The sequence below is a fragment of the Bubalus bubalis genome, chromosome 3 (genome assembly GCF_019923935.1).
Source record: "Bubalus bubalis isolate 160015118507 breed Murrah chromosome 3, NDDB_SH_1, whole genome shotgun sequence".
Classification (NCBI taxonomy): domain Eukaryota; kingdom Metazoa; phylum Chordata; class Mammalia; order Artiodactyla; family Bovidae; genus Bubalus; species Bubalus bubalis.
The window spans coordinates 63,381,536-63,404,658 of record NC_059159.1 but is presented as its reverse complement, the minus strand read 5'-3'; the positions used below and the strand labels follow the sequence as shown (position 1 = coordinate 63,404,658).

At 40.9% G+C, this 23,123-nt stretch overlaps 1 protein-coding gene across 1 annotated transcript in view; it reads left to right on the top strand.

Moving 5' to 3' along the window:
• The first annotated feature begins 9,940 nt into the window (after nucleotides 1–9,940).
• The window catches only part of DDX60L (DExD/H-box 60 like), a 47,106-nt gene continuing 33,923 nt past the window's right edge, over nucleotides 9,941–23,123 (top strand). Inside the window, 4 exon segments of the mRNA XM_044938439.2 lie at nucleotides 9,941–9,997; nucleotides 10,930–10,998; nucleotides 11,924–11,958; nucleotides 11,960–12,016. Of these exon segments, the coding sequence (XP_044794374.2) occupies nucleotides 9,941–9,997; nucleotides 10,930–10,998; nucleotides 11,924–11,958; nucleotides 11,960–12,016 (218 nt within the window).

Below are 23,123 nucleotides of genomic sequence, written 5' to 3'. Positions count from 1 at the left end.
CTTATTAACACATTACCAAGAAGATGGACATCCTTGCAGTTTTTAGGAAGAGAAGAGAAGGGAATGCAGTCTAGTGAGCATTCACTGTGCTGCTGCTGCTGCTGCTAAGTCGCTTCAGTCGTGTCCGACTCTGTGCGACCCCGTAGACGCCAGCCTACCAGGCTCCTCCATCCTTGGGATTCTCCAGGCAAGAACGCTGGAGTGGGTTGCCATTGCCTTCTCCAGTGTATGAAAGTGAAAAGTGAAAGTGAAGTCGCTCAGTCGTGCCCGACTCTTCGCGACCCCATGGACTGCAGCCTACCAGGCTCCTCCATCCATGGGATTTTCCAGGCAGGAGTACTGGAGTGGGGTGCCATTGTCTTCTCCGGAGCATTCACTGTACACAATGACAAAAAGAACCATTAACGTATTACTGATAAATTAGTGGCTCATCCTTTTTCATTGTTGTGGAGTCATTCACAAAGGAATGAAAATTCATTTCCCCTTCCTCTTTCTGGGAAGTATAGCCAAGTTTTATGATCTTTAAGGTGCCTTGGTCACAGGAGACAATTCAGACCTTTTTGTAGAAATGAAAAGTTAAAAGTTGCAGGTGTGAAAACCATCAAAGCAACTGAAGTTGGTGTGTAGGATGGGAACAGTATTGTTGGTATATCTGCAGGGAGCTGGGGGCTGGGGCTTCTGGGGAAGATGCCTTCTCAGAGCTTGGAGGGACAGAGGGGTGGCAGGTTCTGTGATGGCCCAGGAGGCTGATGAGAGCACCGTGGCCTGGCGGCCGAGTGGCAGAGGTGGGGTCCTGTGCCTACCGATGGACTTGGGGCGGACAGTACATCTCACTGTGACTCTCAGGTGGGTGTGCTGTTTCTCAGCCCAGAGGGAGGCCTGGCCCACATGTCCCTGGAGTGCCAGTTTCTCAAAGGCCTGGAAGCCATGAGACTGTAAGAAGAATAAAGAAATAAAAAGATAGCTTGTGGTCCTGAGAAGCATCAAAGATAGACACGATTTTATTCAAAAAGATAAAATGACTTTTCCTGAATAATGTGAGCATGGAGCAAACCATGCTTGTTTAGCAGGTATTGTAAGAATCGGGACACAAAAGTTCTTTTCCTTAGAAGAGACTCTTGACCAAGGCTCTTAAGTTATCATGGGAAGGGTCTGGGGATGCTAAGGATGAGACCTGTGTGTACACAGTCATGCCATGTGAGGTCCACTTTTATTTACTGTCAGAGCCATTTCTGTGAGCACCAAGTCTGGGGTGGGGTTGTGACCCCTCCCCTAGGTCTCACTTAGTTCATCTTCCAAGTGGCTTCTTCTTTGTGTGACAGTCCCTGCTCTTTCCGAGGCCTGCACTGAGCAGCCCGCCCTCTGTCCACGTGTTCTCAGGGAAGCCTCCGGCTGTGGCTGAGCTCCTGCTTCCCTCCAGGTGTGTGGCCTGTATCCTCAGCCTACTGTCTGTGTCCCTGCCCCAGGTGTACCCCACCTGCCTAGGGCAGGCTAGCTTCACCACCCACCCACCCCGTTCTCCTCACAGGTGACCCAGTGGGCCTGCTCCCCCTTGATCAGCCTGGACTAGTTAAGTGTTACTTCATAATGTATTATTGAGAAAATCAATGTCTTAGAACAATAAATATATATCGCCTCACACTGTTTCTGTGTGTGAGGAATGCTGTCCAGTCTGAGCCTGCTGACCCCGAGGTCGGGGTATCATGAATTGACATCCAGGTGTTACACGTGGCTCCTTTCTTCTGAAAGCAGGACTGGGCTCTGGAATCTGCCTCCAAGGGTGTGACTCATGTGCATATTTCGGTACACAGGTAGTTTAAACTTCCATTTAGATTATAAGGACCCTGGTTGTTCGGACAAACACTAGGCAAAGGTAATCAAAGCTTTTGTGATGGAAGGGATGTGAAAAGGACCTGCCCCTTCATTCTTCTTTGATGTTTTCTCACCCTGGGGGCCCAGAAAGCTCAGAAAACCCTCTGGTTTTCCAGCAGCTGATCCCCTTCCCCTCTTTCTGAATATTTTCCTTCCCCCTTTACTCGTGGTATCGTCTGCCAGCAAACAGGGATCATGGGGCAGCACATAAAATAGTAAACTGAGAAATCAAGAATCAAATAAAATTAGAGGCATAAAATGCTTGCAGAGTTGTTCTAAGGACCACTTGTTGGCCCGTTTGGCCATCCTGGGAACAGATGTCCTTCAAACCATGGACAGGCTTCCTACGTCTTCCTCCTCCTATGTATGTGGCTTGGACACAGGTCACAGGATCAGGTGTGACCCAAAGCCTTGTTTGTTTAAACAGGTTATGTCCATCTGTGTGTGTGTGTGTGCTCAGTTGCTCAGTCGTATCCGACTCTTTTGTGACCCGCATGGACTGTAGCCCGCCAGGCTCCTCTGTCCCCTGGAGAGGGGTGCCATTACCTTCTCCAGGGGATCTTCTTGACCCAGGGATCAAACCTGCATTGGCAGGTGGACTCCTTACCACTGAGCCACCTGAAAAGCCTTGTGTCCATCTGTACACAGCAGTAAACTTCAGATTTGTCCCTCTTGAGTTACGCTTTAGGAACTGTGATTAAATCTGCTGCATTCGTGTAGCCTAAGCCTGCAGGTAGTCTTTTGATCACAGGCTTCTGTTACTTGGGATGTTTGCCAGTTTGTGTACGTGCACAAAAATGACTAGAGAAAGGTAACTTTATCACAGTATTCATCAAAGGAGAGTTGACATTTCTGAGAATAGATTCTATAGTGCATATTTTAAATGGATATTGTGGCCCAGTTAGGAATTATGATCTTCAGCAGAAATAATCTCATTTTCAGCTTGACTCTTAGGGTCCAACTGTAGAGAAGTTTTACTCTTCAGGGCTTAAAAACCAGTGACATTAATTTCAAAGTGGTGTTTATTGGATTTAAGCAAAATACATTTAACATTTTTTACAAAGAATAACATGGGTATCATTGAATAAAGAGAAAAGTACAGATTGTGTTTGGAATAGTGATATAAATTTTGAAAAAAAATTAGTAAATAGAAATTGTATATTGAAAGAATACTATACCATGGACAACTGAGTTTTTTCCAAGTTATAGAGGTTGCTGAATTAACACCTGAAGATTTAATTAATTCTCCATATTGATAAGTCAAAAGAGAAAAGCTATATGGCCATTACCATAGGTTATTAATGAGCCTTTGGACAAAATTTAACATCCACTCTCAGTTAAAAAAATCCCTCAGTCGGATGGGGAGAGGAGGATTCCCCTGTCATATGGTACATTAGTTATATTGAAGGGTATGTGTATGTGGTCCAGCCTTGTATATACACAGATTCATTTACACGTACCTAAGATGCATCACATAGTGACACAAAGAACACTAACCACAAAATGCATGCCTTAACCTATTCTGAAGAAAAGAGGGGGCAGAGTAAGGCAATAAATGGAGTGCTATGGGAAGAATTGATTTTGTAATATAAAAAAATCCTCCATAAAAATATTGTACAAATGTTGTACAACCTCAATTAAAACAGTGTTTTTTTGTGTGTGGAACTGGGAAAACTGATATGAGTTTATCCAGAGGAATTATTGTGGCAAAATATGCAGGAAGATTGTAAGAAAGGGACCGGGCTAGAGGGGAGCTCTTTGAGACCAATGACATGCACGCCAGCTCCTAGTAGATGAGAAATAGGGGTGGAATGATGGCTTGAATGGGATGACATCTTACTCTTGTATAGGAAGAACATTTCCCTGAAATGGCTGCACATAGTCAATAACTACATCTGCTTCTTGTTCTTGTCCAATTCCACTGACCTGGCCTTCATTACAGTTTAAGAACTGATAACCACTTCACTTCCTGCAGCAGAAAGCAAGCTCATTAGGCTCACACAAATTGAACAGAAAAAGGGATGTGGGATGAGTGAATAAGTAAGCAGTTACAGGACTATATTCAGGATAGAATTAGGATAAGAATAGTGTACACTTTGGTGTGTGTAACATCATCGTTATATAGATATGTATATAAATATGCCACTATATATCGATGTTTGTTATTTCTCTCTTTCTGGCACATAACTGACACATTTTTAAGTTTTCCTGGAGGGTGACAGTGGTCAGCCTGGGAGCAAGTGCTCTCAGACCGTGTGAGCAGGCCTGGGCAGGACATGACCTCAAGGTGGCCTTGCAGTGTTACTTCTAAAAATGGCATCAGACATTATCTTGACTGTGATTGTTCTTTCTCTTTATTCTTTGCCTAATTAACTGTAGTAATTTTTAACATGTACTTTCTAATATACCAAGAAGTGAGATGGAAAACTGTCCCAAATATATTGTTAAGGGCAACAAGCACATTCCATCCTTGTTATTCTCTGTGGAGGGTTAGATTAAAGAAAACTTTCAACTCTTTTTTTTCCTATACTTGGCATTTGTGTGCATTCATTACATGAACCATCAAAAAAAAAAAAAAAAAAAGATAAGTTAACCACACAATGAGCTAAAGCCATTTTAATTTTTTGACATCCTTTCTTGCCTGCTGAACCTACAAGAGAACAAAAAATTTTGAAGTCATTTGGGTATAAAATAGAGAGTAATCAAGAAATTCTGAATTCAGTATGTTTCAATTCAGAGAGTTAAAAATAAACTTCACTGATGTTACTACCTTAAACCAGAGTCCCTCTTCTATGGGGCGGGCCCTGCTTGCTGATTTGCCGCTGTTTAATCTGAGCAAATGGCAGATTAAATGACTGCATCTGCGACCAGTCCTCTTTGCCTGGCCGACATCAAAATGGCACGTCCTTTGACCCACTTCATCCCAGGTCTGCTCCAAGGACATAATCTCAACTATAGCAAGAGCTGTATGCAAAACACATTCAATTCCACGTTGTTTACAGTAGCAGGAAGCTGAAGCAACTCAAATACAGTTTGTGGAACAGCTTAGCAAAGTCAGGGAGTTTTGAAGTAGCCAAAAAAAGTGACTTTTTTGAAGTATTTACATTAGTTAGGAAAAAGGAAAACAGAAAAGAAACCAACAGTTTTTACAGTTTGAATATAACTTAATTAAAACAATCTTTGCATGGCTGAAAGTTCTAATGGTTTACTTTGAAATGCTTTGCTATTTTCAACAAATGTAGACTTCCCCAAACTTGCTTTTTGTTGTTGTTGTTGTTGTTGTTGTTGTTAGAGGGGAAGGCAGATCTGCCAGGATAATTCTATGTCTAATAGTGGCTTTGAGACTTCACAGCCTCCTCCCAGCTGACAGCCTCTGCTTCTCCTAGAGTTCTAGTTTTCTTTGCCTTGGGGAGACATGGGGTGGGGAGCATCAGACTTGCCTGGGGAGCATTTGCTGGAACAAGCAGGGACATGGGGACAGCTGCCCACAACTTCAGGGGCAGCTCCCCACGAAGCCTGCCCTGGACCATGTGGCTGGGACTCTGGGGGGAAAGCAGACAGGAAGGAAGAATGTGTCAGAGGGGGAAAGCAGCTGTTGGAGCAGAGAACGATTTAGATGCTGAAAAAAGGCCAGCGTGGGGGCCAGTTGCTGTCCACAGAAACCCTGGATCCGCCCTGGCCTGCTGCGGCTGGACTCGCTCTTTGCTCAGCGCCTGCTATTCTGGGAAGGAATCTGCAGGGAGCTGGCGGGTCTTCAGCCCCGAGGTTTCCTCTGATGGACTGATGAGCAGGTGTTGGAGAAGCCTGTGTCAGAAATGTCACACACCCGGGGGCTCATGTTACTCCTGTCACTGGGACTGTAGTTTGGCTAGAACGTGTGGTTTCTTATCAAGGAGTCTTCCTGCAGGAGGAAAGTGGAGGAAGTTATTTACAACACTCCAGGCAATTGCTTGTCCATAGACACAGCCTATGCTAGGGTCAATACCATGTTTATCTCCAATTTATCAATTGAAAATTGTACCCATGATTGTACAGCTGATATATACCTGAATATAATCCAGAATGACCTTTTCAAAGAAAGGGTGTTGACACTTTAATCCTAAAAAATATTAAACCCCCTTGAGTTAATTTTATCTCACCAGCAACTTGTCAGAAAAGCCATTACAACAGTGATCCTGTTGGTATTAAAAGGAAAAAAGCATATATAAAGTGTTAGATGGTCAAACACTTCAGGAGTATAATTTGTTATGCTATTTTTATATTGTTTTGTTTCTTGATTTTTCAAGAAAATTTACCCAAAGCAAAAGAAACATGTATATGAATTATTCAAATTTTCAGTAAAAACAAGGAAACTTAAATAAGCCCAAAATGTCCAATAGAGTTCCCACCATGTTCAGAGTGACCACTGACATCCTTCTGTAGGGTCTGGGGTCTGCCTCCTCACTTTACTTTGGCGGCTCCCCTCGTCCACGGCCACCCTGATCTTTGGTTCAGCCACACAGGTGTCTCTGCTGTCCCTGGATGGTCTCACTGCCTCAGTGCTGGGCTGCCCTTCAGCCAGACACACCAGCTTCCAGGGAGGAGAATACACTGGATCCTTCCCTCCTTCACAGCTTCAGTCAGAAGTCATGCTTTTGGTGGGCTTCCCTATCCAACAGTCTACAGTTTATCCTCCTTTCTCCTTCAGCACCTTACATCCCTTCACACCTGTGTTTTTTGTCTCTTGTAGTTTCTCTTAATCTAACACAATGTTCTTCTTGCTTCTCTTATTATTAGTTATATTCCCCACTAGAACAGAAGCTCTAAGTAAGGGGTTTTGTGTTTTGTTTGCTTTTCCATCAACCATGTATAACAAGTGCCTGGGACATAGTCTTTAGATTGTCAATAATGCCTGCAAAGGAATGCCTGGAAAATATGATGTTTGGGTGCAACTGGCCTGATGTTGCTGTTGCCACTCAATCAGATTATCCAATTTTCACATACTTGTTGCTGTTGTTCAACCACTAAGTTGTGTCCAACTGTTTGCAACTCTTTGAAACCTGATGGACTATAGCCCATCAGGTTCCTCTGTCCTTGACTATCTCCTGGAGTTTGCTCAAAATCATGTCCATTGAATTGGTGATGCTATCTAACCATCTCATCCTGTATCACCTGCTTCTCTTCTTGCCTTCAGTCATTCCTAGCATCAGGGTCTTTTCTAATGAGTCAGCTCTTCCCATCAGGTGGTCGAAGTATTGGAGCTTCCGCTTTGGCATCAGTCCTTTCAATGAATATTTGGAGTTGATTTCCTTTAGGATTGACTGGTTTGATCTTGCTGTCCAACGGACTCTCAAGAGTCTTCTCCAGCAACACAGTTTGAAAGCATCAATTCTTTGGTGCTCAGCCTTCTTTATGGTCCAACTCTCACATCCATGCATGACTACTGGAAAAGCCATAGCTTTGATTAAACAGACCTATGTCAGCAAAATGATGTCTGCTTTTTAACACGCTGTCTAGTTTTGTCATAGCTTTCCTTCCAAGGAGCAAGCATCTTTTAATATTATGGCCCAGTCACCATCAGCAGTGATTTTGGAGCGCAGGAAAATAAAATTTGTCACTGTTTCCATTTTTTTGTCATCTATTTGCCTTGAAGTGATGGGACACAATGGCATGATCTTCGTTTTTTGAATGTTGAGTTTTAAGCCAACCTTTTCACTCTCTTCTTTCACTCTCATCAAGAGGCTTTTAAGTTCCTCTTTGCTTTCTGCCATTAGAGTGGTATCATCTGTATATCTGAGGTTGTTGATATTTCTCCAGGGAATCCTTATTCCAGCTTGTGAGTTATCCAGCTGGGCATCTCACATCTTGTACTCTGTGTATAATTTAAATAAGCAGGGTGACAATATACAGCCTTGATGTACTTCTTTCCCAGTTTTGTTCCCCATGCTATGTAACTCTAAATTAGATATTGAACTTTGGAACTATTGGATCATTTTTAGTAAAAATAATTTAATGATTAAATGTTGTTGTTTAGTTGTTCAGTCATGTCCGACTCTTTGTGACCCCATGGACTATAGCCCACCAGGCTCCTCTGTCCATGGGATTTCCCAGGCAAGAATACTGAAGTGGGTTGCCATTTTCTTCTCCAGGGTATCTTCCTGACCCAGGGATGGAAGGATGTGTCTCCTGCATTGGCAGATGGATTTCTTTACCACTGAGTCACCTAGTAAGCCACAATGATTAAACAGAAACCTGCTGAAAAACCAAAAAAGAAAAAACCCCACACAGCAAACAAAAAAACCCCAAGGCACTAAGACCTGCATCTGCCTCACAGCTCAGGGAAGGATCCCCAATCTAGTGCCCCATTCATGGTTCCTGAAGAGAATAATAATAAGAAGAACAACAACAATAATAATACTTGCATCCTATTTCTTTGTCCTTGGCCTCTTTACCAGAACTAATTCATTTACTCATTTAACACCTCCATGAGTTGGGCCATATTTTCTGGATTGATTACACAGATGAGAATTTGAGACCAATTCCCTACCTCATCTGCTATCCTTGGAGCTAATATGTAGGGGAGCTGGTATGAGACAGATGATTATCTGAATCAGAATACTCATTTGTCACCATGAAGCTATGGTGTTTGGGAGCACTAAAAAGAGATGAAATATGAACAGGCAGATCTAATCTGAAAGCTATGAAGTGTGGTTAATGGATTTTAAATCAGGGAGTTACATAATTAGGCTTACACGTGGGAGGAAGTACTTGGGCAGACAAAATGCGGAGCTCGTTCCCATCAAGGGAACGGGTGATACAAAAGGAACGTAGAATTCAGCTGTGTGTGATCCAGAGGCCACTGTGGGCTGAGAGGTTCCATCCCTGGGTCGAGAAGATACCCTGGAGAAGGAAATGGCAACCCACTCCAGCATTCTTGCCTGGAGAATCCATGGAGAGGGGAGCCTGGTGGGCTACAGTCCATGGCGTCACAGAGTCTGACATGCTGAGGGACTGAGCATGCACACAGAGATGTAATAAGAAGAGCAGATTTGGAAGGGAATAGTGTAGCTGAAGTCAAGGGAGAAGAGACCCTTTCAAAGAAGAAATGCCATGAAAATCTCAGATATTGACAACAGGTCAGTAACTCAAGAACTAAACTGGGCTGTTTGGATTTGGCCATCCATAGCTTGTCGCTGGTGGTGTTTGGCAGAGGAGCTCTATGCAGATTCAGTATAAAGGTAGGTCAGCTCAACCGCCTTCAGGAGTTTGAAGGAGAAGGAGTAGAGATGGAGCGTGTACACCCTGCAGGTTTCCGCAGGGAAAGAGAGGAAGTGAAGTGGGGTGTGGGCTCATTCTCACAGGTGTTTCAAAGATGGAAGTGGATTGGTTATTTTAATGGAGTTGATGGTAAATGTTATTTGTACTGAATTCTTTCTGTTGTTGTAACAAATTCCAACTAACTTATTGGATTAAAACACACAAATTTGTTTTCTTTAAATTATGAAAATCAGAAGTCTAAAGTCAAGGTGTTAGCAGGGCTGTGTTACATCAGGGGGTTTGGGGGGATCTGTTTCCTTGTCTTTTCCAGCTTGTAGAGGTTCCTCAATACCTGTCATGTGCCCACTCCCATCTCTAAGCCAGTAGCATGGCACTTCTCTCTTCTCTAACCACCTGCCTGAGATCATATTGGGCCTCTTGGATAATCCAGGATAATCTCCCATCTCAAAGTCCTTAAATGAATGAATGACATATGCAAGTTCTTTTGGCCATCTAAGGTAATATTCACAGGTCATACAGATTAGGGCATGGACTTCATTCACTGGGGGCCATTTATTTGTCTACTATAGTCCACTCTCTGCCCAGAAAAACTCACGTCTATTTCACATGAAAAATATAGTCACCCCATCCCAAAGTCCCCCAAAGGCTCAACCCATGATGGTATCACCTCAAGTCCAAACTTTCATCTAAATCTTATCAGCTCAGGACATCCAAAGATCATCAGCTAAATTATTTAAATCAGGTATGGGTGAGGCTGCTGCATAGGAACCATTCTCAGCCTTTGATTCTCACTCCTTTTTGTCAAAGTAGCATGGAGCTAGAAGGCAGGTTATCTGTGCCCAAGATGGAACATTGTGACAGGGTCAGGGTACCAGTTATGAACATCCCTGTTCAAAAAAGAAGAAAATGAAAGGAAAAAAAAGAAGTTACTGGTTGGTCCCAAGAAATTAAAATTTCTAGCAAACAATCCTCTGTGGCTCTGGGCTCTGCCTTCTGGCCTTGAGGTTCTGACCTAGGGGTCATCCTTCCTTTTTCTTGAAAGGTATCGCATATCCTGAGCTGGGCTGTGGCTTTTTTCTCAGCAAAACTTTCTCTCTGCTCTTCTGCTCATCCTGAGGCTGTCTTTTTACCCTTTGTTATGGAGGCTGCTTATCCAGTTTAGGGAATTATTGTATTAGTTGTAGGTTTGTTGTGACCTTGGGAGGAAGTGAATTCAGGCTCTTCCTGTGTGACCATCTTGAACCCTCCCTCCGTCACTCTTTACTGTCTTTATGGGACAGATTACAAGGGAGTACTGATTCTTCAGCTGTCAGGCTCAAAACCTTCAAGGAAGCTACCTTTGAGCTCTGTGTCATTTGTCATATTTATGATTGCTTTAAGTTTTTTGTGTAATTATTTGATTAGTGTCCATCTTAGCCACCAGATTGTTTATTCCATGAAGTTTGTTACCATTAGTGTTTTTGCTCATTCTCTTTGTTGTTTTAAGTATAAGTGCATTTTTGATTTTTCTTTTTTTTCCAAGAGTGCTATTTACATAAAATATAGTCAACTTAGAGGTGACAAAATAAAAGACATTAGCCACATTTAGTAAATATTCTATTCTAAGGTCCAAATAGCAACCACAGTGGGGTAGTTTTCAGTCTTTGACATTTATAGTTTATAAAACCACAATATTGTGAGATACTCAGATTCAACACTATTAAAAATAATTGGATTGCCCTCTCTTCTTTCCCTAACAATAAGTAAGCTATGTGTTTATTTTGAAAGTATTGATGGTTCACAATAATCCTTTTCTTAAAGTTAGCATATCATGCAGTATTTTTCAGGAAAATGACAAAACTAATATTGAGTGAAACAGCAAAAGTAAGTACTTTGAAACAAAAAATAACGTGCTGTGAAATTTTCTGCTCTGTGTATCTGTGTATCTATAAAATGATAAACATATAAATGGTCATTCAGCATACTTACTTAGAGCAATTTGGTGATGGTGGGAAAACATTATTTTCCCTATGGCTGTCAACAGGTGTTATTACCAGATGGTTTCCAAAATGAATCAGATTTCTGATGTTTTGCATGCATATATATTACATATGTTTGTATCCAGAATAATGGCCTTAGAATCAGATTTTAAGTTTAGATCCTGGCTCTGACTTTTAGCACTGGACATATTACTTTGTCCCACTGAGCCCAGTTTTTCTTGTTATGAAATAGTAATGCACTGTGTCTTTATGTACAATAGTTGTAATACTGAAATGAGGTTATTTTTAAAATTCATAGCAGACTGCCTGCTATGATAAGTACTCAACAAAGAGGATTTCCCTGGTAGTCCAGTGGTTGAGAATCCACCTTCCAATCCTGGAGACCCTGATTCGATCCCCAGTCAAATATTCATTGGAAGGACTGATGCTGAAGCTCCGATACTCTGGCTACCTGATGGGAAGAACTGACTTATTGGAAAAGACCTTGATGCTGGGAAAGACTGAAGGCAAGAAAAGAAGGGGACAATAGAGGATGAGATGGTCAGATGCCATCACCAACTTGATGGACATGAGTTTGAGCAAGCTCAGGGAGTTGGTGATGAACAGTGAAGCTGGAATGCTGCAGTGCATGGGATTGCAAAGAGTCGGACACTACTGAGCAACTGAACTGAACTGATTCAACAAAGAGTAGCTGTTGATATAACTACAGCAACAATGATGCTGATAATAAAAATAATAATAGCAACAATGTCCTTGTAGAAAATGTAGTCATAAATCTGTAATGTTTATTTTAACTGGTTGATTTTTATTTTATATATTCCAGTTTACTAAATGATTTTGTTGAATCTAACTTTTGTGATTGGTGGAGACTCCTTGCTTGTCACATGCTTACATGAGAAGTCATTCAACAGGGACAGTAGCTTCTTCTACCTGGTAGAATGCTGTCTCGCAGATTTTATGAGACATGAAGGACAGTTTGCATAGTTCTCCTTAGATAGTCTTAATGAACTAGCCAGGACTTCAAGTGTCATGCTGAAGAGGAGTGGTGAGAGGGGTAGCCTTTCTCTGTAGCTGATCTCAGTGGGGAAGCTTTGAGTTTCTTGTGCATGCTAAGTTGCTTCAGTCATGTCTAACTCTTTGTGATCCTGTGGACCATGGCCCGCCATGATCCTCTGTCTGTGGGATTCTCACTGTTAAGTATAATGTTTCCTCTAAGTTTTTTGTACATGGTCTTTATCTAATTGAGGAAGTTCCCCTCTATTCATAATTTATTGATTTTTAAAAATCATGAGTGGGTATTGGCTTTTGTCAAATGTTTTCTCTTCATCTGTTGATATGATCATTTGATGTTTCTTCCTTAGCCAGTTGATGAATTTTAAACCATCCTTGCATACCTGGGTAAATCCCACTTGGTTGTGAAATAGAATTCTTTTTATACATTGTTGAATTTGATTTGCCATGATTTTGTTGAGGACTCTTCAGTCTGTGTTCATGATACATGTTGGTCTGTAGTTTTCTTTTCCTGCAGTGTCTTTTCCTGTTTTGGTATTAGGGTAATACTGACCTCACAGGATGAAGTAGGATGTATTTCCTCTACCTCTGTCCTCTGAAAGAGACTTTCAGTTCAGTTCAGTTCAGTTCAGTCGCTCAGTCATGTCTGATTCTTTGCGACCCCATGAATCACAGCATGCCATCACCAACTCCTGGAGTTCACCCAGACTCACGGCCATCGAGTCAATGATGCCATCCAGCCATCTCATCCTCTGTTGTCCCCTTCTCCTCCTGCCCCCAATCCCTCCCAGCATCAGAGTCTTTTCCAATGAGTCAACTCTTCACATGAGGTGGCCAAGTATTGGAGTTTCAGCTTTAGCATTATTCCTTCCAAAGAAATCCCAGGGCTGATCTCCTTCAGAATGGACTGGTTGGATCTCCTTGCAGTCCAAGGGACTCTCAAGAGTCTTCTCCAACACGACAGTTCAAAAGCATCAATTCTTCAGCGCTCAGCCTTCTTCACAGTGACAATTGGTATAACTACTTCCTTAACTGTTGGGTAGAATTCATCAGTGAGTCTATCTGTGCCTGAAATTTTCTGCTTTGTAAGGTTATTGATTATTGATTGAATGTCTTTAGTAGATAGAGGCCTATTCATATTGCTTATTTTTTCTTGTGTGAGTTTTGGAAGATTGTGCCTTTCGAGAGATGGGTGCAGTTCATCTAGGCAATCAAATTTATTGATGTACAGTTGTTCACAGTATTCTGTGATTATCCTATTATGTCCATAGGATTGTCATGAATGTTCCCTCTTCATTTTTGATATTAGTAATTTTTGTCCTCTCTCTCTTTCCCTTAATTAGCCTGGCTTAGTGGCTTATCAGTTTCTGAACTTCTCAAAGAACCAGGTCTTGATTTTATTGTTTTTGTCTGTTAATATCCTGTTTTCAACCTCATTGATTTCTGCTGCAATTCTTACTTTTTATTTATTTTCTTTTGTTAATTTTGGACTAATTTTGCTCTTCTCTTTCTGTCATGGCAGTCCAAGCACAGGCTGGAAAAGAATTTCCAGACACAGCATTGCAGAAGGGAATGAGTTTATTAAGAGCAAAGAGCAGAGATAAGGAGGGTACTGAGAGCTCAGAGGACTGACCTCCTGACAGACCAGGGAGAATTAACAGTTTCTGTGGTTTAGTAGCCAGTTTTTATAGCCTCAAGGCAAATAAAATTCATGCTGTAAGGTTGGCATTAGGTGATTGGTTAGGGCACTGTAGGGTGAGCACTGAGGTGGGCCTTTTACCTAACTTGGAGTCAGGAAGCTTGCTTTTGTCAACAGTGAAACAGAGGCTCAGTTAGTTCTGGAGGTGACCTTGGCACTGGGCTTGCACCAGTGGCCTAGTTTTCTAAAGTAGAAGCTTGGATTACTGATTTTAGATCTTTCTTTTCTAATGTATGCATTTAATACTATAAATTTCTTTCTAAGAATTGTTTTCACTGCATTTCACAAATTTTGATGTTATATTTTAACTTTAATTTAGTTCAAAATATTCTAAATTTCTTGTGAGTTATCTTCTTTGGTCCATGTGTTACTTAGAAAAGTGTTAAGCTCCAGTTATTTTGGATTTTCCAGTTATATTTCTGTTATTGATTTCTAGTTTAAATCCATTTTCAGCTGTGAGAAATATTATATGATCATAGACTGATGTCTTTTTAATTCTTTGAAAATAAAAATTAAAATAACTTACTTTTAAACTACTTTACTTAAAATAAAGTATATCATTATAAGGAATGGAGATTTGCAGAAAATATATAACCCATAATCTCAGTACTCAAAGAAAACCATTCTTCAGTTTTCAACATTTTATTATAAAAATCTGCAAACATAAGAAGTTGAAAGGTGTGCCACAAGTATCCATAGCCCCACCATCTAATTCTATGATTACATTTTATTATATTTGCTTTACATATGTCCATAAATTTTCTATGCCTCTAGTCACCCATCAATCATTTATTATAAAGAAGATGGAGAGGGACACATTTCAAAGGAAGTTGCAAATGTTCAGTTCAGTCACTCAGTTGTGTCCAACTCTTTGCGACCCCGTGGACTGCAGCATGCTAGGCTTCCCTGTCCATCACCAACTCCTGGAACTTGCTCAGACTCATGTCTGTCGAGTTGGTGATGACATCCAACCACCTCATCCTCTGTCATCCTCTTCTCCTCCTGCCTTCAAACTTTCCCAGCATCAGGGTCTTTACCAGTGAGTCAGTTCTTCCCATCAGGTGGCCAAATATTCGAGTTTCAGCTTCAGCATCAGTCCTTCCAATGAATGTTCATGGTACATTTCCTTCAGGGTTGACTGGTTTGATCTCCCTGAAGTCCAAAGGACTCTCAAGACTTCTCCAACACCAAAGTTCAAAAGCATCAATTCTTAGGTGCTCGGCTTTCTTTATGGTACAACTCTCACATTAATCAGATCAGATCAGATCAGTCGCTCAGTCGTGTCCGACTCTTTGCGACCCCATGAATCGCAGCATGCCAGGCCTCCCTGTCCATCACCAACTCCCGGAGTTCACCCAGACTCACGTGATGCCATTCCAGCCATCTCATCCTCTGTCGTCCCCTTCTCCTCCTGCCCCCAATCCCTCCCAGCATCAGAGTCTTTTCCAATGAGTCAACTCTTCGCATGAGGTGGCCAAAGTACTGGAGTTTCAGCTTTAGCATCATTCCTTCCAAAGAAATCCCAGGGCTGATCTCCTGACGGACTGGTTGGATCTCCTTGCAGTCCAAGGGACTCTCAAGAGTCTTCTCCAACACCACAGTTCCAAAGCATCAATTCTTCGGCGCTCAGCCTTCTTCACAGTCCAACTCTCACATCCATACATGACAACAGGAAAAACCATAGCCTTGACTAGACGGACCTTTGTTGGCAAAGTAATGTCTCTGCTTTTGAATATGCTGTCTAGGTTGGTCATAACTTTCCTTCCAAGGAGTAAGCGTCTTTTAATTTCATGGCTGCAGTCACCATCTGTAGTGATTTTGGAGCCCAGAAAAATAGTCTGACACTGTTTCCACTGTTTCCCCATCTATTTCCCATGAAGTGATGGGTCCGGATGCCATGATCTTCATTTTCTGAATGTTGAGCTTTAAGCCAACTTTTTCACTCTCCACTTTCACTTTCATCAAGAGGCTTTTTAGGTCCTCTTCACTTTCTGCCATAAGGGTGGTGTCATCTGCATATCTGAGGTTATTGATATTTCACCCGGCAATCTTGATTCCAGCTTGTGTTTCTTCCAGTCCAGTGTTTCTCATGATGTACTCTGCATATAAGTTAAATAAACAGGGTGACAGTATACAGCCTTGACGAACTCCTTTTACTATTTGGAACCAGTCTGTTGTTCCATGTCCAGTTCTAACTGTTGCTTCCTGACCTGCATACAAATTTCTCAAGAGGCAGATTAGGTGTTCTGGTATTCCCATCTCTTTCAGAATTTTCCACAGTTTATTGTGATGCACGCAGTCAAAGGCTTTGGCATAGTCAATAAAGCAGAAATAGATGTTTTTCTGGAACTCTCTTGATTTTTCCATGATCCAGCAGATGTTGGCAATTTGATCTCTGGTTCCTCTGCCTTTTCTAAAACCAGCTTGAACATCAGGAAGTTCACGGTTCACATATTGCTGAAGCCTGGCTTGGAGAATTTTGAGCATTACTTTACTAGCATGTGAGAAGAGTGCAATTGTGTGGTAGTTTGAGCATTCTTTGGCATTGCCTTTCTTTGGGATTAGAATGAAAACTGCCCTTTTCCAGTCCTGTGGCCACTGCTGAGTTTTCCGAATTTGCTGGCATATTGAGTGCAGCACTTTCACAGCATCATCTTTTAGGATTTGGAATAGCTCAACTGGAATTCCATCACCTCCACTAGCTTTGTTCGTAGTGATACTTTCTAAGGCCCACTTGACTTCACATTCCAGGATGTCTGGCTCTAGGTGAGTGATCACACCATCGTGATTATCTGGGTCGTGAAGATCTCTTTTGTACAGTTCTTCTGTGTATTCTTGTCATCTCTTCTTAATATCTTCTGCTTTTGTTAGGTCCATGCCATTTCTGTCCTTTATCGAGCTCATCTTTGCATGAAATGTTCCTTTGGTATCTCTGATTTTCTTGAAGAGATCCCTAGTCTTTCCCATTCTGTTGTTTTCCTCTATTTCTTTGCATTGATCGCTGAAGAAGGCTTTCTTATCTCTTCTTGCTCACATTAATACTTGACTACTGGAAAAACCATAGCCTTGACTAGATGGACATTTGTTGGCAAAGTAATGCCTCTGCTTTTTTTTTTTTTTTTGTCAAGGAGTAAACCTCTTTTAATTTCATGGCTACAGTCACCATTAGCAGTGATTTTGGAGCCGAAGAAAAGAAAGTATCTCAGTTTCCATTGTTTCTCCATTTATTTTCCATGTAGTCATGGGATTGGATGCCATGATTTTAGTTTTCTGAATGTTGAGTTTTAAGCCAACTTTTTCACTGTCCTCTTTCACGTTCATCAAGAAGCTCTTTAGTTCCTCTTTGCTTTCTTCCATAATGGTGGCATCATCTGCAGATCTGAAGTTATTAATATTTCTCCCAGCAATCTTGATTCCAGCTTGTGCTTCCTCCAGCCAGCATTTCACTTGATGTACTCTACATATAAGTTAAATAAGTAGGGTGACAATATACAACCTTGACATACTCCTTTCTCAACTTGGAACCAGTCCCATGTCCAATTATAACTGTTGTTTCTTGATTTGCATATAGATTTCTCAGGAGGCATGTCAGTGGTCTGGTATTCCCATCTCTTGAAGAATTTTCCACAGTTTGTGGTTATCCACACAGTCAAAGGCTTTGATGTAGTCAATAAAGCAGAAGTAGATGTTTTTCGGAAACTCTCTTGCCTTTGCTATGATTCAACGGATGTTGGCAATTTGATCTCTGGTTCCTCTGCCTTTTCTAAATCCAGTTTGAACATCTGAAATTTCATGGTTCATGTACTGTTGAAGCCTGGCTTGGAGAATTTTGAACATTACTTTGCTAGCATGTGAGATGAGTGCAATTGTGCAGTAGTTTGAGCATTCTTTGGCATTGCCTTTTTTGGGGATTGGAATGAAAACTGACCTTTACCAGTCCTGTAGCCACTGCTGAGTTTTCCAAATTTGCTGGCATACTGAGTGCAACACTTTCACAGCATCATCTTTTAGGATTGGAAATAGCTCAACTGGAATTCCATCACCTCCACTAGCTTTGTTTGTAGTGATGCGTCCTAAGACCCACTTGACTTCGCACTCCAGGATGTCTGGCTCTAGGTGAGTGATCACACCATCATGATTATCTGGGTCATGAAGATCTTTTTTGTATAGTTCTTCTGTGTTTTCTTGCCACCTCTTCTTAATAACTTCTGCTTCTGTTAGGTCCATACCATTTCTATCCTTTATGTGCCCATCTTTGCATGAAATATTCCCTTGGTATCTCTAGTTTTCTTGATGAGATCTCTAGTCTTTCTCATTCTATTGTTTTCCTTTATTTCTTTGCATTGATCACTGAGGAAGGCTTTCTTATCTCTCCTTGCTATTCTTTGGAACTCTGCATTCAAATGAGTATATCTTTCCTTTTCTCCTTTGCTTTTGCCTGTCTTCTTTTCTCAGCTATTTGTAAGGCCTTGTGAGACAGCCATTTTGCCTTTCTGAATTTCTTTTTCTTGGGGATGATCTTGATCCCTGTCTCCTGTACAATGTCATGAACCTCCGTCCATAGTTCTCAGGCACTCTATCAGATCTAATCCCTTGAATATATTTGTCACTTCTACTGTAAAATTGTAAGGGATTTGATTTAGGTCAAACCTGAATGGTCTAGTGGTTTTCCCTACTTTCTTAATTTTAAGTCTGAATTTGACAACAAGGAGTTCATGATCTGAACCACAAGCAGCTCCCAGTCTTATATTTTTGACTGTATAGAGTTTCTCCATCTTTGACTGTGAAAAATATAATCGATCTGATTTCAGTATTGACCATCTGGTGATGTTCATGTGTAGAGTCTTCTCTTGTGTTGTTGGAAGAGGGTGTTTGCTATGACCAGTGTGTTCTCTTGGCAAAATTCTATTAGCCTTTGCCCTACTTCATTCCGTACTCCAAGGCCAAATTTGCCTGTTATTCCAGATATCTCTTGTCTTCCTACTTTTGCATTCCAGTCCCCTATGATGAAAAGGGCATCTTTTTTTGGTGTTAGTTCTAGAAGGTCTTGTAGGTCTTCACAGAACCTTTCAACTTCAGCTTCTTCTGCATTACTGGTTGGAGCATAAACTTGGATTACTGTGATATTGAATGGCTTGCCTTGGAAATGAACAGAGGTCATTCTGGCGTTTTTGAGATTGCACCCAAGTACTGCATTTTGGACTCTTTTGTTGACTATGAGAGCTACTCCATTTCTTCTAAGGGATTTTTCCTGGTGGTAGTAGATGTATCAGTCATCAGAATTAAACTCACCCATTCCAGTCCATTTTGGTTCACTGATCCCTAAAATGTCGATGTTCACTCTTGCCATCTCCTGTTTGACCACTTATAATTTGCCTTGATTCATGGACCTAACATTCCAGGTTCCTATGCAATAATGTTCTTTACAGCATTGGACTTTACTTCCATCACCCGTCACATCCACAACTGGGTGTTGTTTTTGCTTTGGCTCTGTCTTTTCATTCTTTCTTATTTCATTGTCTATTAGTCCATGGGGTTGCAAAGAGTTGGACACGACTAAGCGACTTTCACTTCACTTCACTTCACCCCATGGCCTGCAGCATGCCAGGCTTCCTTCTCCTTCATTATCTCCCAGAGCTTTCTCAGACTCATGTCCATTGAGTTGGTGATACCATCCAACCATCTCATCCTCTGTCATCCCTTCTCCTGCCTTCAGTCTTTCCCAGCATCAGAGTCTTTTCTAATGAGTCAGCTCTTAGCATCAGGTGGCCAAAGTATTGGAGCTTAAGCTTCATAATCAGTCCTTCCAATGAATATTCAGAATTGATTTCCTTTAGGATGGACTGGTTTGATCTGTTTGCAGTCCAAGGCACTCTAAAGAGTCTTCTCCAACACCACAGTTCAAAAGCATCAATTCTTTGGCACTCAGCCTTCTTGTGGTCCAACTCTTACATCCATACATGACCACTGGAAAAACCATAGCTTTGACTAGACAGACCTTTGTTAGCAAAGTAATGTCTCTGCTTTTTAATATGCTATCTAGGTTGGTTATAACTTTCCTTCCAAGGAGTAAGTGTCTTTTAATTTCATGGCTGCAGTCACCATCAGCAGTGATTTTGGAGCCCAAGAAAAGAAAGTCTGGCACTGTTTCCATTGTTTCCCCATCTATTTGCCATGAAGTGATGGGACCGGAAGCCATGATCTTAGTTTTCTGAATGTTGAGTTTTAGGCCAACCTTTCTTTCCGCTCTTTCACTTTCATCAAGAAGGTCTTTAGTTTCTCTTTGCTCTCTGCCATTAGGATTGTGTCATTTGCATATCTAAGGTTATCGATATTTCTCCTGGCAATCTTGATTCCAGCTTGTGCTTCAACCAGCCCGGCATGTTGCATGATGTGTTCTGCATATAAGTTAAGTAAACATTGTTCATACCTTAATTAGAAATACTTTGTTGATTAAAATGCTAACCACCATCTGGGCCTTCAGTGAGTCATAATCTTTTTGCTGGTGGGGTCTGTGGCCTTGCTGGCTGCTGACTGATCAGGGTGGTGGTTACTGAAGGGTGGGGTGGCTATGGAGATTTGTTGAAATAAGACAACACCGAAGTTGGTAGCATTGAATTGACTCTTCCTTTCATGAACAATTTCTCTGTAGCTTGTGATGCCATGTGATCTAACTCACAGGAGAACTTCTTTCAAAATTGGGGTCTCTCCTCTAAAACCCTGCCTTTGCTTTATCACCTAAGTTTAAGACATGTTCTAAATCCTTTTCTTCCTTTTCAACAATCTTCATAGCATCTCCACCAGGAATAGATTCCATCTCAAGAAGCCATTCTCTTTGCTTATCCACAAGAAGCAACTCCTCTGTTAGTATTATGATCAAATTGCAGCAAATAATCACATCCTCATGCTCCACTTCTCATTTTAGTTCTCTTGCTGTTTATTTCTTCTTCTTTTTTTTTTTCACATTTTTGGGGGAAGAGTTTATTTTTATTTATTTTTAAAATTAATTTTTCTGGAATTGAGCTGCAGGAGTTGCTTGTATATTTTTGAGATTAGTTGTTTGTCAGTTGCTTCATTTGCTATTATTTTCTCCCGTTCTGAAGGCTGTCTTTTCACCTTGCTTATAGTTTCCTTTGTTGTGCAGAAGCTTTTAATTTTAATTAGGTCCCATTTGTTTATTTTTGCCTTTATTTCTAATATTCTGGGAGGTGGGTCATAGAGGATCCTGCTGTGATGTATGTCGGAGAGTGTTTTGCCTATGTTCTCCTCTAGGAGTTTTATAGTTTTTGGTCTTACATTTAGATCTTTAATCCATTTTGAATTTATTTTTGTGAATGGTTAGAAAGTGCTCTAGTTTCATTCTTTTACAAGTGGTTGACCAGTTTTCCCAGCACCACTTGTTAAAGAGATTGTCTTTAATCCATTGTATATTCTTGCCTCCTTTGTCAAAGATAAGGTGTCCATAGGTGCGTGGATTTATCTCTGGGCTTTCTATTTTGTTCCATTGATCTATATTTCTGTCTTTGTGCCAGTACCATACTGTCTTGATGACTGTGGCTTTGTAGTAGAGCCTGAAGTCAGGCAGGTTGATTCCTCCAGTTCCATTCTTCTTTCTCAAGATTGCTTTGGCTATTCGAGGTTTTTTGTATTTCCATACAAATTGTGAAATTATTTGTTCTAGCTCTGTGAAAAATACCGTTGGTAGCTTGATAGGGATTGCATTGAATCTATAGATTGCTTTGGGTATACTCATTTTCACTATATTGATTCTTCCAATCCATGAACATGGTATATTTCTCCATCTATTAGTGTCCTCTTTGATTTCTTTCACCAGTGTTTTATAGTTTTCTGTATATAGGTCTTTAGTTTCTTTAGGTAGATATATTCCTAAGTATTTTATTCTTTTTGTTGCAATGGTGAATGGAATTGTTTCCTTAATTTCTCTTTCTATTTTCTCATTATTAGTGTATAGGAATGCAAGGGATTTCTGTGTGTTGATTTTATATCCTGCAACTTTACTATATTCATTGATTAGTTCTAGTAATTTTCTGGTGGAGTCTTTAGGGTTTTCTATGTAGAGGATCATGTCATCTGCAAACAGTGAGAGTTTTACTTCTTCTTTTCCACTTTGGATTCCTTTTATTTCTTTTTCTGCTCTGATTGCTGTGACCAAAACTTCCAAAACTATGTTGAATAGTAGTGGTGAAAGTGGGGACCCTTGTCTTGTTCCTGACTTTAGAGGAAATGCTTTCAATTTTTCACCATTGAGGATAGTGTTTGCTGTGGGTTTGTCATATATAGCTTTTATTATGTTGAGGTATGTTCGTTCTATTCCTTCTTTCTGGAGAGTTTTTATCACAAATGGATGTTGCATTTTGTCAAAGGCTTTCTCTGCATCTATTGAGATAATCATATGGTTTTTATTTTTCAATTTGTTAATGTGGTGTATTACATTGATTGATTTGCGGATATTGAAGAATCCTTGCATCCCTGGGATAAAGCCCACTTGGTCATGGTGTATGATCTTTTTAATGTGTTGTTGGATTCTGATTGCTAGAATTTTGTTAAGGATTTTTTCATCTATGTTCATCAGTGATATTGGCCTGTAGTTTTCTTTTTTTGTGGCATCTTTGTCAGGTTTTGGCATTAGGGTAATGGTGGCCTCATAGAATGAGTTTGGAAATTTACCTTCCTCTGCAATTTTCTGGAAGAGTTTGAGTAGGATAGGTGTTAGCTCTTCTCTAAATTTTCGGTAGAATTCAGCTGTGAAGCCGTCTGGACCTGGGCTTTTGTATGCTGGAAGATTTCTGATTACAGTTTCAATGTCTGTGCTTGTGATGGGTCTGTTAAGGACTAAATAGACATTTCTCCAAAGAAGACATACAGATGGCTAACAAACACATGAAAAGATGCTCAACATCACTCATTATCAGAGAAATGCAAATCAAAACCACAATGAGGTACCATTTCACGCCAGTCAGAATGGCTGCGATCCAAAAGTCTACAAGCAATAAATGCTGGAGAGGGTGTGGAGAAAAGGGGACCCTCTTACACTGTTGGTGGGAATGCAAACTAGTACAGCCACTATGGCGAACAGTGTAGAGAGTCCTTAAAAAACTGGAAATAGAACTGCCTTATGACCCAGCAATCCCACTGCTGGGCATACACACCGAGGAAACCAGAAATGAAAGAGACACGTGTACCCCAATGTTCATTGCAGCGCTGTTTATAATAGCCAGGACATGGAAGCAACCTAGACGTCCATCAGCAGATGAGTGGATAAGAAAGCTGTGGTACATATACAC